This window comes from Aethalodelphis obliquidens, unplaced genomic scaffold (assembly GCF_003676395.1).
Source record: "Aethalodelphis obliquidens isolate GAN/ISIS:26980383/991018 unplaced genomic scaffold, ASM367639v1 scaffold45, whole genome shotgun sequence".
Classification (NCBI taxonomy): domain Eukaryota; kingdom Metazoa; phylum Chordata; class Mammalia; order Artiodactyla; family Delphinidae; genus Aethalodelphis; species Aethalodelphis obliquidens.
The window spans coordinates 1,595,495-1,611,689 of NW_020837989.1; the positions used below are offsets into that span (position 1 = coordinate 1,595,495).

Genomic DNA, 16,195 nt, shown 5'->3' on the forward strand with positions numbered 1-16,195 from the left:
CAAGCGTGGCGGCCTCTAGAGGACGGTGCTGGGTGAGTAGCCTCTGAGTGTCACCCAAGGCGTCTAGCCCAGTGCGGGACAGAGGAAATGGGCCGCTGTACCCAGAGGGGTCCAGTTTAATTCCTACAAACCCAAGCCCCCGACCCTCCTCAGGCCGCGCCCACAGTGAATCCCTACCCTTCCTCCGGCTCGGACTCGCCCTCCCCTGATCGCCAGCACCTGAGCACCGCCGAACACCGCCCCCCGCCCCCCCGCCCCCACCTCGCCTGGCTCCCAGGGGTCGCGCTGGCTCCGCCCCTGGCTCCTCCCGCCCCTCCTCCGCGGAGCCGGGGGCGGAGCGTCCCGGCCAATGGCTGGGAGCAGGGCTGGGAGCTGCGGGGCGACCGTGGGTTCCAGAAGCGCCGCGGCCTGGTTAGGGTGCTGGCATGGCCGCGTGCTGGTGAACGCAGAGTGCGCGAGGGGCCAGCTGCCACCATGCCCCGGGGCGTGGGCGCTGCCCAGCTCTGCCTGCTGGCGCTCGCCCTGCCGGGGTGGACCAGAAGTAAGTAGCGGGGCGGGGGACGGGGGGCTTTGGAGGTGGGTGGGTTGGGGGACCTGGGGAGCTGGGAGTCGCCCCCCGCAACTTCTCGGGGCAGCGCCCCCGCCGGCCCCCAGGCCGGGAGCCCCGGCTTTGTTCCCACGTTGTGCGCCAGGGGAGGTGGTGGAGATGCGGGAGACCCGGAGCAGGCAGAAAACAGTCGGTCCCTCCCTGGCTTGCCTCCCTCTCTCTCCTTTTCCTCGGTTTTTCTGCTTTTGGCTTTTCTTTCCGCTGCTTTCCTAGTCTCTCCTCTTTTCCCCAGTCTTTGTGTGTGTGCCTATAAATATATTTTGATAAAATTGGAGCCATACCATAGGTACTGTTTTGTGTCTTGCATAAGCCACTTCACATTATGAGCATTTGCCACATCGTTACATTCTCCAAAAACATGGTTTCAATGACTATAAATTCCTTCAAGAAATCGCAGAAGTATAATTTTCAAAAAGTTAAAAACATGACTCTTATACAAATATAGGATGAAAGGTTGGCAAAGATTGATTTGATTCATTAATGAGGCAGTGAATAGAATGGTAAAGCTAGTTCAAAGCATTAGAGGAACAGGAGTGATACAAGCATTGGAGAAAGAATGTTGAAATCCTGTGCTGGGACAGATACACAAGTGGTCAGTGCTCCATGGGGCCAAACAACCATAATTCTTAGTTATCTTTCTACTATGCTGAAGTCATTTGCATCTCTACCAGACTGAAAGCTGCAGTTAACAGATAACTTCACAGAGTATAGCCTTTAATTAATAGGAAACAAAAAAGTCAAACAAAGGTACATTCCTCTAGATAATTCACTAATATGTGGGAAGGCCCGTTAAACAATGCTCCAAATGTAACATTGAAAGGACATCCTGCTTGTTCTTTTTGCCTTATTTCCAAGGTTTGAACAATTTTTCTTAAGATGTACTGTGTTCCTGTTATTGAGCCTTGCTTTCAATAATTTTTGCAATCATAAAGATCATTTCATTCCTTTGAATGTTCCATTGAATAGCATAATTCCTTTTTGTTGCAGAGAATCTAGATTGATCAGAGCCACTAGATCAGAAACTATGCCTGATTCCCCAGTGAATATCAAGCACCTAGCATAGTATTCGGCATACAGTTAAGCGCTCAGAAAATATGTAATGAGTAAATGAATGAATGGCTTCTCATTTTTACTAATATGATGAAACTAATTCTACTCTAATGAGGTTATTTTTTAGGTTCTATTTTGATTGAGAACACATCATATCAGTAATCTCAAAGGAAAGTTAATCACTCATAATTGGGCCAGTCTAACAGAACAACTATGGCCATCTTCTGTGTCACTCATTGTATGCTATGTGATTGATGTGGTTGGTTTAGAAAGAATAAATTTTGGAGTCCTCACTTCAACCCCAGGAGTCCTGTGGATTTGGCCTATTCTTACGGAGACTAATTTGCCTAGGTCTTGAGCAATTACCACTTTATTAAGATTGCCTGCGACTAATGTTTGAGGTCTGCCCTGCCTGGAACAAGTCTCCTCAAAGAGATTTCAATTCACCTTTCTTGAAAAATAGGAATCCTCCTACCTAGCTCCCAGGGTTGTCTTGAGTACAGAGAACTGGGTGGTGAGAATCATTTGGAAAGTAGAAAGTGATGTGAAAAAGCAAACTTGCCCTTAGGAAGCTCAGGTTAACGTGATGATGCTTTGCGGATTGGGAAGCACTTTCACAGTAACTCTCCCCAGTAATGCTGTGAGATGGGCAGGTGGGTATCATTGTCTTCATTTTACAGATGAGAAAACTGAAACTCAATGGAAATAATACCCAGGGGCTTGCCCTTCAGATATACCCAGAATCCAAACACTTCATTCCTCTTTACTGATGTCATTCTAGTCTGAGCCACCAGCAACTCTCACTAGGGCTCCTGCAAGTCTCCAGCCTTGCCTTCCTGCTTCTACTTGCACTCCTGCCTCCCTCCCCCACCTCCACCCTCTCCATCTCCACCCAGTGGCAGAAAGATCTTTTAAAAACCAAATACAGATCATATTGCTCTGTGTCTAAACCCTCCAGTGCCTTCCAAGTCTATTTATAATAAAATCCAGACACTTTCCATGCCCTCTGTGATATCAGACCCATGGCTGTCTTGCTGACCATATCTACCAATTTCCCCTCTCGTTTGCTACGTTCTAGCTACCTCTAACTTCTGCTTGTTCCTTAAACAGGCCAAGGCCATTTCTGCTCTTGCTGACCTGTCTCCCTGGGACACCCGTCCCCTAGATCTTTGCAACTTTCTGGTCCCTCAGGTCTCAATTAAATGCCATCCTTGCTGATCATCCTCTCTAAAATAGGTACCTCCTCTTCAGGGTCTCTTTATTTCATGACCCTCTGGTACCATTGGAGAATATTTGTGTTGTCTGCTTCCCATCTCTAGAAGATAAACTTTGTGAAGTATACACAGACCAACCACTATATTATCAGCACCTAGCAGAGTGCCTGACCCATAGTGAGTGCCAAGAGCCTGGAATCCATCAGGTCTCCTGACAACCCAATATGGGTCTTTCCGGTTGGCAGTGCATGCCTGGCTTAGCTAGGGTGCAGAGGTCTGGGATTCCAATGGTGTGCTTCCTGTGTTGGCAGGAGGAAGTGGGGAAGGCAGCCCCCAGCCACAGCATGAACTAATAATACCTCAGTGGAAGACTGCAGAAAGCCCCTTGAGGGAAAAGGTAAGACAAAGAATCTCATTTTCACAGGCAGAAGCTGACAACTCCATTTTGTGAGGCTTGAGGTCACCTACTCAACTTTCCTGGAAGCCCAGTTATCACCACTAGTTCCGTTTCTGGCCCACTCTTTCTGCTCTGTGTTCCAGTTTTGGAAATCCCAGATGGGGCTTTCCTTCGTTGTGTGACAACCTACTAGAAACACTTCTAAATGCAAGTAGTTGAGGAAATGAAAATCCTCGTTAATGCTGACATAAGCTAAGTGCAAATATGTGTCACAAAAATCACCGACTCTCAGCTGGGATTGATTAAATTTTGTCATTAGTTTTTGCTCTGCATAATATGTGTTTCACGTCATTTATTTATTTATTTATTGGCCACACTGTGAGGCATGCGGGATCTTAGTTCCCTGACCAGGGATCGAACCCGTGCTCCCTGCATTGGGAGTGCGGAGTCTTCACCACTGGACCGCCAGGGAAGTCCCTGCTTCACTTTATTGATGAGATAATATACTTGGAGAGAAAAATGATAACCCAAACTATTTTTAAAATAAGACGCAGGGTAGAGACCTTGTACTGAGGAATCTGTCTTCAAATCCAATAATCTTAAAATTCAGTAGGCTCCTTGGGCCATGACACCAGCAGAATGCACAGGCTTTCTAAAGGGGATTGGGAATAAGACAGAAAACATTATCCTGTTCTTGCAGGAAGGATCTGTGCATCTAGGATAGTCTTTGGTTCTGGTTCTTATAGCTCAAGTGAGACAAGAAAGAACTGGAAAGGAAGATGTGATTGCTGCATGTCAGTAACCAGCTACTGGACCTTTCACTTTCTGAACTCAGTTTCCTCATTTATAAAATAGGGCTTAGATGGGATAAGAAGGAAGAGGGCTGGAGAGGAGGGGTAGTTAACAAGAGCCCTTTGGGTTCAAATGGTCAGTGATTTATTGGGCAACATATAAGAGCCAGATTACGGTAGCAGAGAGAGGAGAGAGCTGTGTCAGGAAAGATTTCAGACTTGTGGTCCTTGAGTCTGGAAAGGTAAATGGAGAGTAGAAATGCCCAGAATACATGAAGTTATGCCTAGAGTAATACAGACATGTCCAAAAATGCTCCAGTTTGGATTTAATAAGGGAATTTACAGCAAAAATACCAGGACAAATGAAAGCAAATAATGTTTTATCCTAAAGACAATAAATGTATGGCGTTCATTTCATCAAAAAGTAGGAGAGACTGAAAATAGCTTCAGGAAAAGTCTAGACAAATTAATGGATGGCCGTCCTAGAGAAGGTTATTTTTAAAAATTAAGATCTTGGATATTCCAACCTATCCATTATTGTCCGAGGAATGGATCTGATACTTTTTTAGACGCCTCTCTGTTCCCTCCAGATGTGGGATGCTGGGCATCCTCAGGAAGGGCCTGAGAAACAAAGTGGAGCTCAGATCCTGTCTTTGTTCCCAGCCATTGTCTGCCCAGAATCTGGGTCATTGTATTTTGTAGAAATAGTTAGCACCGTGCCTGGCACCATAAATATTTGTTGAAGAACAAATGAATGAATGTCAAGAGAGGGAGAGGTAGGTCTCACTCAGGCATCTTATTCTCATTTTGTAATTACTTCATTCATCAAACGTTAGTTGAACACTATATGCTAAATATTGTACTATGTCTTAAGGGGGGTACAGATATATAGGACAGATTTCCAATACCCTGTGGAGCTGAAGATCTGTTTAATCTAGCTCAAAAGAGAAAGGCATTTAACCCTGCCCTGGGGAAGTATAAGCAGTGGGTCAGCTCCTACACTTCCTAGGAGAGGTGATGTTGCCCCTTCCTAGCACAGAGTAGAGTTGCAAGACAAAAACTGAGTGAATCTGGACAGGGAAGCTACATAAATCCTTACAGTGCTATTTCATTGTTTTGCTTGAAATGTCCCCTGGAAACATCATATCTTAAATATCAGTGTCTGAGCATCTTCCAGACTAGAGAAATATTTTTGGATTACTCACTTAAAAATAAATGTTCATACTCATGTTGCAGCTTGTGTCTCTTTGGGGGAGAAGTGAAAGTGCTTTGATCTGTGTCAACTTTCATTTTTTTGTGTGGACTCTTGGCCACCTACCTCTTGGATAAGGGATTGATACAGCTCTGTTGCTGTGCGCTTTTCCTCAAATGCCCACTTGGGACTGTGTCTCTGATGCTTAATGTGATTGGGCAGGGCCCTTGCTCCAGACCCCCCAGAGTGAAGTGGCAAAGGACCAGCGACCAGAAATAGGTATTGGTGGAGCTGAATCAGAAATAGGCATCAGAAACAGAGAAGTGAATTTCTTAGTGAAAGTTATTGGGTAAACATCCCCCAACTTCCTCTCCCCATGTTTTTGAAATGTCCCTTGTTAAGAGAAGTGAGTAGGATAAATTAGCAAAAAATAGCAAAGGACAGAGTTGCATAAGCATCCTAGATCACAATGTTCGGATCTCATCAGAGCCCTCAGTGGCACAAAAGTTTCAGGGATGCCCAGGACCCTAATGGGAAGTGGAGTTTGAAGTTGATAAGGAGAGAAACGTGCTTGGAAGAGGCAGGCGCCAACCAGAGGTGGCAAAGCAGGTGACCCACTTTCTCATACATGCCAGAACTAAGCTTTGAGGTCAACCTTAAAAGGGGTAGAAGCTTGGGCTTCCCTGCTGGGCAGTAGTTAAGAATCCGCCTTCCAATGTGGCGGACACAGGTTCGAGCCCTGGTCCAGGAAGGTTCCACATGCTGTGGAGCAACTAAGCCTGTGCGCCACAACTACCAAGCCTACGCTCCAGAGCCCGCGAGCCACAACTACTGAGCCCTCACGCCACAGCTACTGAAGCCCGCGTGCCTAGAGCTCCACAACAAGAGAAGCCATTGCAGTGAGAAGCTCGTGCACTGCAACGAAGAGTAGCCCCCACTCACTGCAACTAGAAAAAGCCCGTGTGCAGCAGTGAAGACCCAACGCAGTCCAAAAATATATATATATATGTATATATATATATATACATATATATATATATAAAGCCATTATAAAGACATGGAAAAATGCACAAAATAGAATTAACTCATGTTCTCACTGCTGAGAAGTAACTATGGTAACCTTTTGGTTTATTTCTCTCTACTTTAGTCCCTTTACAAAAGTGTGAATGAATAAAACATACAATGTTATGTTTTAAACCTTTGTGCTTAATCATTATCATATGTACTTTCTTGATAATTTAAAAATTATTGAAAGTCATCATTTTTAGTGACTGTGTAATGTTTTGTCATGTGAATGGATTATCAGTTATTTAACCATTCTCCTATTTTTGGACATTTAGGTTCTATTTCATTAGTCATTATTGTAAGTAATGAGCATCCTTGTGTATAAAGCATTGCCTGTGTTTCCATTTGTTCCCTTCAGATAGAATCTTCTATTTCTGAGTTAGAGGGCCTAAACATTTTTAAACTCTTGGTCCATACCGACAGATTATTTTCCGGTGAGCCAGTATTGATTGAAATTCTCACTGGTAGGGTGTGAGAGTGCCCATTCTATAGTATACTCCACTGCATTGTGATTTATGGTTTAAAAAAAATCTTTGTTGCTTTGGTTTTTTAAAAGATATCTTAAAAAAATCTTTTTGGGTGAGGGAAAGTTACCAGTGATGCTGAACATGTTTTTTATGCTTATTGGCCATTTGTATGATACTTTAAATGGTCTATTCTGGGTGTGTAGCTACTTCGGCCCTCAGCAAATTTTCTCCTGTGTGTAAAATGTATCTTTCAGACCTTTAAAACCTTAGTAGGAGGTTCTTCTAGTTGTCTCCTCTGAGATGATTGCGGGGTATCCAAACTGAGAGCCAATATAAAATAAAATACGAGACCATGATGAAGAGGCTTTCCCTGGTACTTTAGATAACAGCCAACATGTAACGGGCTTCCTGTATGCCAAGCACTGTAATAAATTCTTTACATTTACCATGTCACTTAGTCTTTACAAGATCCCCATAAAGTTGACTCTTACTCCTCTGTTTTATAAATGAGGAAACTGAGTTGTAGGGAGGTTCGGTAATGTGCCCAATTCACAACTATAGTGTCGGAGCCAGCACTTGAAGCCAGATCTAACTCCACTCAGAATTTGTCTTCCAAGATCGTGTTTTTCAGGGTTTGCCTTTACCAGGCCTGCATGCAGGCGCTTAAAACCACATTTCGGCTTGGAGTTTCTCTCCTTTGTCTTTGAGGAGAATGCAGATGGGGGAGGGGAATTGGGTCCTCCCAATTGGGTCCTCCCAATTGGGTCCTCCCAATTGGATATTTCACGTTTGGGCTGGAAATGAGATTGAGCCTTTTTTGTCGATCCACTTCCTGTGGATCCAGGTCAGAGCCCTGTGCTAGATCGTGCGCCCCTTGCTGGTAGCCTCGTCCCCTGCTTTTAGGAACTGACATTCTTTTGTTGTTGCTTTTAGCATCCACTCAAAGCTGAGCTCAGGGTGATGGCTGAGGGGCGAGAACTGATCCTGGACCTGGAGAAGAATGAGTAAGTGGACTTCTCCTTTGTCTGAAATGAAACAACCCACTTGCATGTCAGTGCCGGACGCAGGTGCCGCTGTTTTGGAAGGAAACAGTTAGCGAAGTGACCCAAGCTCTCAAGCTAGGGGTCCTTTGTGGGGAGCATCTTACAGAGCCAGCATTTCCACAGTCTCTCGACTTGCTGTGAAATTAGTGGACTGTTTAACATCTTCCTTGAATTTCCTCAGGCTGTATTTCTGGGGCCTCTTAGAATTCACTGCACGTGAGTGTGTGTGAGTGTGTGTATGTGGGAGACATGAAGGGAGGGATGGGCTGGAGGACTTTGGCAGCTGTCTTACTAGCTCCAGCACAGCGCACAGCAGGAAGTGAAGGAGATTAGAGGAAAACAGCAGAAAGGAGAGAGGCAAGGTGGAGTGTTCTGGGATTTGATGCTCACACCCTGGCTGCTCTGTCCATTCTGGGTCAGCTGCATCTGAGCTCCTGCCAATAAGGGCATATGGTCAGCAGTCTCCTGGCTTCATCGGGCTGGTTCCTCCATCTTCCTAACCTCACTCCTCTTGGGTGGCTGCCTGGCTCAGAAATATTTCCACATGGATTTGCCATCAAGTGCAGCTGTATCTTGATCACGTTATCGAGCAGGTGAATAGACATAAGGCACGGCTGTGTCTTTTGCCCATTCTTTGGCCATTCCCAATCTGCTTTGGCCACTGGAGAGCTCTCCTTACTTGGCCGGGGTCCTCTGAGGGCTTCTGATATTTCCCCACCAACAGTCCCACTTACATTCTGCCGCACAGACCTTGCAGATAAGGCTGCATGGCTCTCAGAACCGCCTGTCTCCTCTTGGCAGCCTCCGGAGTCCCTTGGAAGCAGATGAGTAATCACACGCATCCCTGCCAAGAAACCGATGGATAGGGACCTTCCCATATCCAGGAGGATGGGAATGACTGCTAAGCTTGGGTGGAAAGCAAGAATATAAATTATTCCAAATTTGGGCTTTTTGGACACTCGCAGAGGAGGATGAGTGGTGTCGGAAGTGCAGTAAAAGTATGACTTAAGTAGCCTGTGCAGTAACGGGCTTCATCCGAGTCTTTCCTCTGCCTCCAGAATGTGGTGGCCTTCGGGAAGCCAGAAAGATGGGCATCTCAATCATTTTTGCTACTTTTCTCCTACCTTACTCCTGGAGTAAAACCAGCCCAAGAATGTGTTCCTTTTGTCCCATTTCCCTGGAATAGACCCAGCTGGCTGTGTCTGCAGAGGGTGCAGGCCCAGAAATCTGCCTGGGATTTCTCCTTGCATTGTCTTCTTTTGGTCTTGCAGGAAAGGCCCCCAGAGGGTCTGTTTTTAGTCTCTCTCAGGGGCCTTCTTCAGTTTCTCATGGCCCTAACCCTCTAGCTCTAGTCTGTCATTCCCTATTGCCACCTCCGTCTAATCTGTCCTATTCTGCCACCAGCTGGGGCATTTGACCCCTCAGCTTCCTCTGGGCTGCCTACGTGATGGGGTTAGTGTCATGGGCAAATCCTTTGGAGTTGGACTGGCCAAGCAGGGATCCCAGGACTCATCCTTCCTTCGTATTTTGGACTCTTTGCAAGAGGTCATAGGAAGTTAGAGCGTGAAGATGCCATAGAAAACACTGAGTGCAGCAGTCTTATGCATGGAAGCAGAAACTTCAACTCAGGGAAGAATAGGCACTTGCCTAAGGCCACACAGCAAGTAAATGAGAGAGGTGAAATGAGGATCATTTGTGTTCTTGGATCTGGAGTCACAGAAACCCAGTTTCAAATTACTAGCCGAGTAACCTGGGGCATATTGCTGTGTCTTTTAGAATCTCAGTGTCCCCACTTATAAAATGAGACTAGTAACACCAGCCTCATATGGGTGGTTGTGAGGGCTGAGTACAGCGATGTACGCAAAGTGCTTACAGAGAACACAGTAAATAGTTGACTACTATTGTGATGTTTTACGGTCCCACACTGAGGTTCCAGAGGAGAGCCCGGAGATGGGGTTCTGTTGTCTGTTGCCTGGAGCTCTTTTGTTTCCCAGTGATCAGCAGTGGCCTGGATGTGATTCCTGGCGTCCTTGAATTGGCGGCAGGCAGGAGACTTGACAAAAGTGGAAGCAGCAGAGCCAAGCAATATGACCTCACCAGGTATCCCTGGGGATGGCTTCCTGCTATTTTCGTCTAAACTGGGCTTGTTGTTTTTGAACATGTGTTAGCAAGCGGAACTCCAACTGCACATGACTTCCTAGTGTGTTTACTTCCCAAAGCCCTCTCATTCATGGTGCGTGCAAGTCTGGATTCAAAACAGCTTGGGGGGTGGTGGTGCTGCTTTTCTGATTTTTCACATTTTATCAAAATTATAAAGTTTTTATAACCCCATGATATTTGAGGGGGAAACTAGGCCCTGTGCTAAGTGATCCTCAGGCTCTGGTTCTCAACTTCCTCAGTTGGTTCATTTATCTTTTCCCCCTTGGATGCATCTGTAGCATTCCAGGCACCAGTGCAGGTACTGCAGATATAGTTGTGAATAAAACAGTTCTGCCTTCCTGGATCTTACAGTTCAGTGGAGGGGAACAATAAATACACAAGTGAATGTGTAGTATGTCCAGTGACAACTGCTGTGGCAGAAACAAAAGGAACATAAGGGCTCTGGAGAGCAGGGGTTCAGGAGGGAGGTGCTGGGAACGGTGGCCAGAGCAGCCCTGGGTGGTGAATTGATATTTGAGTCCAGACCTGAAGGAGGCGAGGAAGTGAGCCACGTGGACAGCGGGGAGATGACAGTTCCAAGGAGCAAGAACAGCCGGGTTCAAACGTCCTAACAGGTTATGAGGGTTTCCATTCCCTCCCCTTGCCCCCACGTACGTCTCCTCATGTATTGGATTCTCAGGCCTCCTAGGAGCTGTGGACAAGGGCTTCTGGGACTCTGAGGGGAGGGAGAGGACATTTCTAATTTCTTTTTCATCATCCTGAAGTGTCTGGCCTTCTCTCGTCTAATCAAAGCCCATGTGCTAATGCATGGCCCAAAATAGCAGTGAGCAGGCCTCTAATGGAATTCACACATGGAGAGATAGCCAAGCATAGTGAGGATGGAGGAACATGGGGGTTAGGCCAGGAGAGAGGGGCACAGCAAATGGGCCTTCAGCTCAGGCAGCAGACACCCCAAGGTGCCTTAGTTCCATAGCACAGCAGCTGGCAGCCTTTTTCTGCTGTGAAGCAACTCGGGATAAACGGATGACATTCCCATGGGGGACACACACTCTTTTCTCTGTTGAGTGCAGGTGGAATAGAGTGACATCGTAGGGCTAACTTCAATGCGGCTTTCATGTTGGAGGGTCCTGGTTCAGATCCTGACTCGCCATTTACTAACCGTACGTCCTCTTCAAGCCTCAGTTTCCCTATCTGGGGTATAATAAGAGTCCCACACCGTAGAGCCGCTGGGAGGATGAAATGAGATGGTGCCCGTCAGGGGGTCAGCATAGTGCCTGGTTTGTACTCCATACCCAGTAAATGGCAGCCACTAGTTTTTTCTAGCTTGTGCTTTTTTAAATTGCAAAAGCAGTACGTGCTCATTGTAAAACATGTAGCAATACCAGAATATAATGAGTGAAAGAATGAAGGTCTCCCACCCACAAGGAGAGTCCCCTGTGAACAGTTGGTGAGCCTGCCATGGACCTTTTCTCTGCGTGTGAGAGCACGCACGTAGATACTCATCGGCACAATCACACAGAAGCACACCAGGCTGCTGTTTTTGTGCTGAGGGAGGAGCAGAAATGAGATTATACTCTACATGTTGCTCCACACGTGTTTTTGTAGACTCACCTGTATGTGATGAAGGTAGTACTCTGCTCTGATATGTTCCCTAGTCTTACATTTACTCACACCTACCCATCATTTGCCACTGTTGGTACATAGCTGTGGTTAGGAGAACCTGACTTGTGATTAGGGCTGTGTGGTACAGTGGAGAGAGTACTGAGCTCAGAGACAGACAATGTGGAATTGGTCAACAAGCCAGTTGGCCCTCCTGGGCCTCAACTTTCTCATCTGTCGAATGAGGGTTTTGTCCCAGTTGGGTTCTAAAAGCCTTTCCTGTGCTACCTATTGAAAGGATACCACATAAGTGGAAAATGGAAAAGAGGTCCCTGCCTCAGGGCATTTATTCTCCAGTTCTGTAGACATTCCTGGAAATAGGGGACAGTGGGCTAAAGGCAAATACCCCCAAAACCACAGACCTTGAAGTTGGGGATGAACTGATAGCTCAGGACCCACCGTTTAGGCAACATAAGCACGAGAAGGGAAATTACAGGGAAGAAATTATAGGCTGCTATTTCCACAACCCACAATTTTGAGGTAGAAATCCATAATATTTTTTTCTCCACGTAATTTCCCCCAGGCTCTGAGGACTGCCTCATCAATCCAGAAACCCTATTGGACAACAGTTTGTTTGCTGAAATCAAATGGAATCTTCCTTAGCTGTAGGCATCTGGGGAGTTGGTCGCCTCCAGGGAGATGTAGGCCCTGGCTCTCTGCCTTCTCCACTTTCTCCCAAGAGGAGGGCACACTGAACTGTTGAACCTGCTTGCAGGATGCTCACTGGCTCAATTACTACATTACAAGATCACCTTCAAAAGCAAATGAGCAGCTCAGCCAGTGGGCGCTGTGCCCAGAGGATCTTTAGCCATCTATATACTTCTCTCTGCTAGTCTCTGAAGCACATTCTGCAACTCTCATCTCTTCAGTAGACTTCCTTCCTTGAGTCCAAATGATGCCAGATTTAGGTTTTGGCTTGGGAAAACGAGAGATGTCCTTTGGTCTCACCCCATTCATTGTGCTCCAGCTCAGCGAAAGAGAAATCCTGTTTGTATAAGGCTAGCTAATAAGAATGGATATTTGTTTTCTTTTGTGTGCATATCTACCTCCAGACCTCATGGGGAATAGTAATGGTCAAGGCAGAATTTAGGCATTTGGAGGTTTACTGATGATTGTACCTACCACTACTTCCGACTTTCATCTCACTTCATATCTCTAACTTCTTACCAGTCCCTCAGAGATATCTTAGGGGTGGAGACTGCTTTTGTTGTCTTGGAAATCAAGCAACAAAATTAATTGTCCTGGAAAATTAACATTCACTGCTAATGGAGTGATCTAGCTCCTGGGCTTTTTCCCCTTCATCCCTATTTGAGTTGTATAATACTGGAGGACCCAAGAAGGGGAGAAATAGGCAGAAGAGGAGTGTTTTCAGCAATAGACGGGGTAGGTTAGTTACCACCGCTTGCTGCCGCACCTCTCTTCCAAGGAGGCCTGGTGGAAATGCGTAGCTGATCTGGAGCAAAACTCTGCATATCACCCAGGCTGTGGAGTTCTCCCCGGCTTCCTCCTGGGTGAGGAATAGATTTTAACATCTTATCTAGGATAAAGGACAGCTCTCTTAGACCCTCTCTTGTCAGGAGCTTCATTTGTCGTTGGCAGAATTCAATTTCCTGGATCAAAGAGAAGCTTAAGAAAGGCTTAGACATATCCCAGCGCTCTTGGTGAACCATGCTTCACTGAAGTGCATTTAAATGAGTCACAGACATATGGATTACATTTCACTTAAAATACACATGGCTTAAGAAATTAGAGGATATCGTTCTTTAACCAAGTATTTGGCAGAGCTAAAGTATTCAGAATGTTTTCTTCAAACTCTGCACACAGCTGGGCTCCCCATTCCCTGCAGCCGATGTTGTATAACCCGAGGAGACCGGTGCCGAGGAAACGGTTGGATGGATGGGTGGGGACATGAGAATTTGAAGAGAGCTCCCTGTGAGTGTCTGAAATTTTCTTCAAACGTTTTTTTGAAGTATCAGGAACTGGAATTAACCCTGCTGCGTTGACTCTGAGGCAGCAAATGCCTACGTGGATTTAAATTCTAAGTGCTGGGCTAGGCACCTTGCCCCAGAGAGACCTCATGGTCCTGTTTGAAATGCAGTTTCCAATTGTAGCTTTGTAGGTGGAGATGGATTTCGGTTATAATTCCCATATTGTCCAGAACCCCTGGAGTTGCAGACCAAATGGATTGCCAGCCAATCTGATGTGATTTTGTACAAGCCAAACTCTTAACCGCACCCCTGCATAAGCAGGGTCTCCAGTATTTCTAAATCATTGGAAACATGATATTGCTTTCTTAGGGTAGACTGTGTAAAGTCAGTCTCAGTAACTAGAAGTGGTGATCTGAAGGGATGCAGCTGTACAGTAGCCGGAAGAGAGTATGAAGTAGCATCCACAATTGAAATAACCTAGATGTGTTGACTCTTAAGGCTGTGAGCACATAAGCCCGAAATGCCTAATCCATAGGGTAGAACATGCTTGGGCTTTGGTGCCAGAGAGACCCAGATTCAGTTCCAGGCACTGACATTTTCTGGTTAGGTGGCCTTCGGCAAGTCACTTGCCTTCTGAATGTTGTTTATTCATTTGTGTTCACGATAGCGCTCACTCCTTAGTGAGCATTTACTGAGAGCCAGGCACTGTGCAGAGGCACTTCACATGCCATCTTATTTAATCTGCATGGCAACTCTTTTTAGAAGATATTATTATTCAAATTTTATAAATGGGGAGACTCAAGTGTGAGGAATTTGAGTAATTCACTCAATGTCAGGCAGATCCAGGAGTCACACTCAGGTCTGTCTGTTTCTTACTATACTCTATGTCCTGCATAGAAAATAGAAAATAACTTCATTGTGGGATGAGGTAGGCTGAAAAATGTTCCCCACCCTCCCAGAGACCCACATTCTAATTCCTGGAACCTGAGACTATGCTGTCTTACGTGGCAGAAAAGAATCTTTGTAAGTGTGACTATATTAAGGATTTTGAGAAGGGGAGATTATTCTGGATTTTCTGGGTGGGCTGTAAATTCAATCACAAGTATATCTGTAAGAGGAAGGCAGAGGGAGATTTGCTGACAGACAGAAGAGGAGAAGGCAGTATGACCACAGAGATGGGAGTAATGTAGCCACAAGCCGGGGAATACAGGCAGCCACTGGAAGCTGGGAGAGGCCAGGAATGGAATCTCTTAGACTGAGTGCAGCCTTGCTAACACCTTAACTTCACTCTCTTGACCTCCAGAACCATGAAAGAATAGCTTTCTGTTGTTTTGAGCCACCTAGTTTGTGGTAATTTGCTACACATGAGGCACAGGAAACAAATACACCAGGTTTGTGAGCCTTAGCAATAATGTATTTAAAAATATATATTTATTTATTTACTTATTTGGTTGGGCTGGGTCTTAGTTGCTGCAGGTGGGCCCCTTAGTTGTGGCTCACCAGCTCCTTAGTTGAGGCACAGGGGCTTCTTAATTGTGGCATGTGAACTCTTTGTTGTGGCATGCATGTGGGATCTAGTTCCCTGACCAGGGATCGAACCTAGGCTCCCTGCATTGGGAGCGCGGAGTCTTAACCACTGCACCACCAGGGAAGTCCCAGCGATAATGTATTATGCTGTGCGTAGTATCATTCGTGGCACGTAAATAAGCTGGTTTTCAGTACATGCCAAGTTTCATTAATGCAGAGTCAAGAACGGATGTTTTCTAAAGTGTCTTGGTGACGCAAAGCATTGCATGTGGCCCCTGTGACTGTCTTCAAGTAAGAGTGGCAAGAGAAAAACATATTGAGACATAGCATGTGTGGTTACCATTCATCAGCATTTCCTAAGTTCCAGCTCGTGTTGTCTGATGCACAGTCTGCCTTCAGGCGGCTTCTGGCTGAGGAATGATGGTCAGATAGGAAGAATGATATCGTCAACCGTAGTAATAGCTACAACATAGGAGATGCCTATGTAGCAGGCTCTGTTGTGCAATCTCTAATTGAATCATCCCAGCAACCCTGTGAGGTGTAGGTACCTGTGTTAGTCCTGTTTGGCAGATGGGGACCCTGAGGCATGGAGCCGTGTGACTTGTTCAAGGACATCTGGGTGGGAAGGGCACTCCAAGCCCGGGGTCTTAGCTGTGGCCTCATACTGCCTCTTGGATGCCCTGTCCTTACTTGGTATGCTCTTCTTCGATGAACACTGGTGTTACTTCTCTGTTATTCTGCCCTACTTCTTCCCTTTCCTCCTGCCTTCCCTAGGCCTAGGTTAGAATTTGGATTTCAGTGGACTGTAGTGCTGCGATCCAGGCACATAGGAGTCAGGCTGGCTCCTTGCACCTCCTGGAGGTGTAAGCTTTGGCAAGTTGCTTACCTATGCAAGTCTCAGTTTCCTCATCCACATCGTGGGGCTCGTAATAGTGGCCACCTCATCAGGTGTCATGTGATATTCAATAACACAGTTCTCTTAAAGGACACTGTGCCTGGTGCACTGTGAGAGCCCAATAAATGGTTGCTATTATTTGTATTTTGCAGGATGGGAAAAACATTTAAGAATGAAGTAAGAGGGAATTCCCCTGAGCT

At 46.0% G+C, this 16,195-nt stretch overlaps 1 protein-coding gene across 3 annotated transcripts in view; it reads left to right on the forward strand.

The window, feature by feature from the left end:
- Nucleotides 1-315: 315 nt before the first annotated feature.
- The window catches only part of ADAM19 (ADAM metallopeptidase domain 19), an 89,156-nt gene continuing 73,276 nt past the window's right edge, over nt 316-16,195 (forward strand). For 2 of the 3 annotated variants that reach the window (XM_027081433.1, XM_027081429.1), the window contains exons 1-3: nt 316-541; nt 3,183-3,268; nt 7,717-7,787. In XM_027081433.1, the coding sequence (XP_026937234.1) occupies nt 475-541; nt 3,183-3,268; nt 7,717-7,787 (224 nt within the window). In that variant the 5' untranslated portion in view covers nt 316-474. The remainder of the gene's footprint in view (nt 542-3,182; nt 3,269-7,716; nt 7,788-16,195) is intronic. The other variant, XM_027081430.1, reaches the window with a different exon arrangement.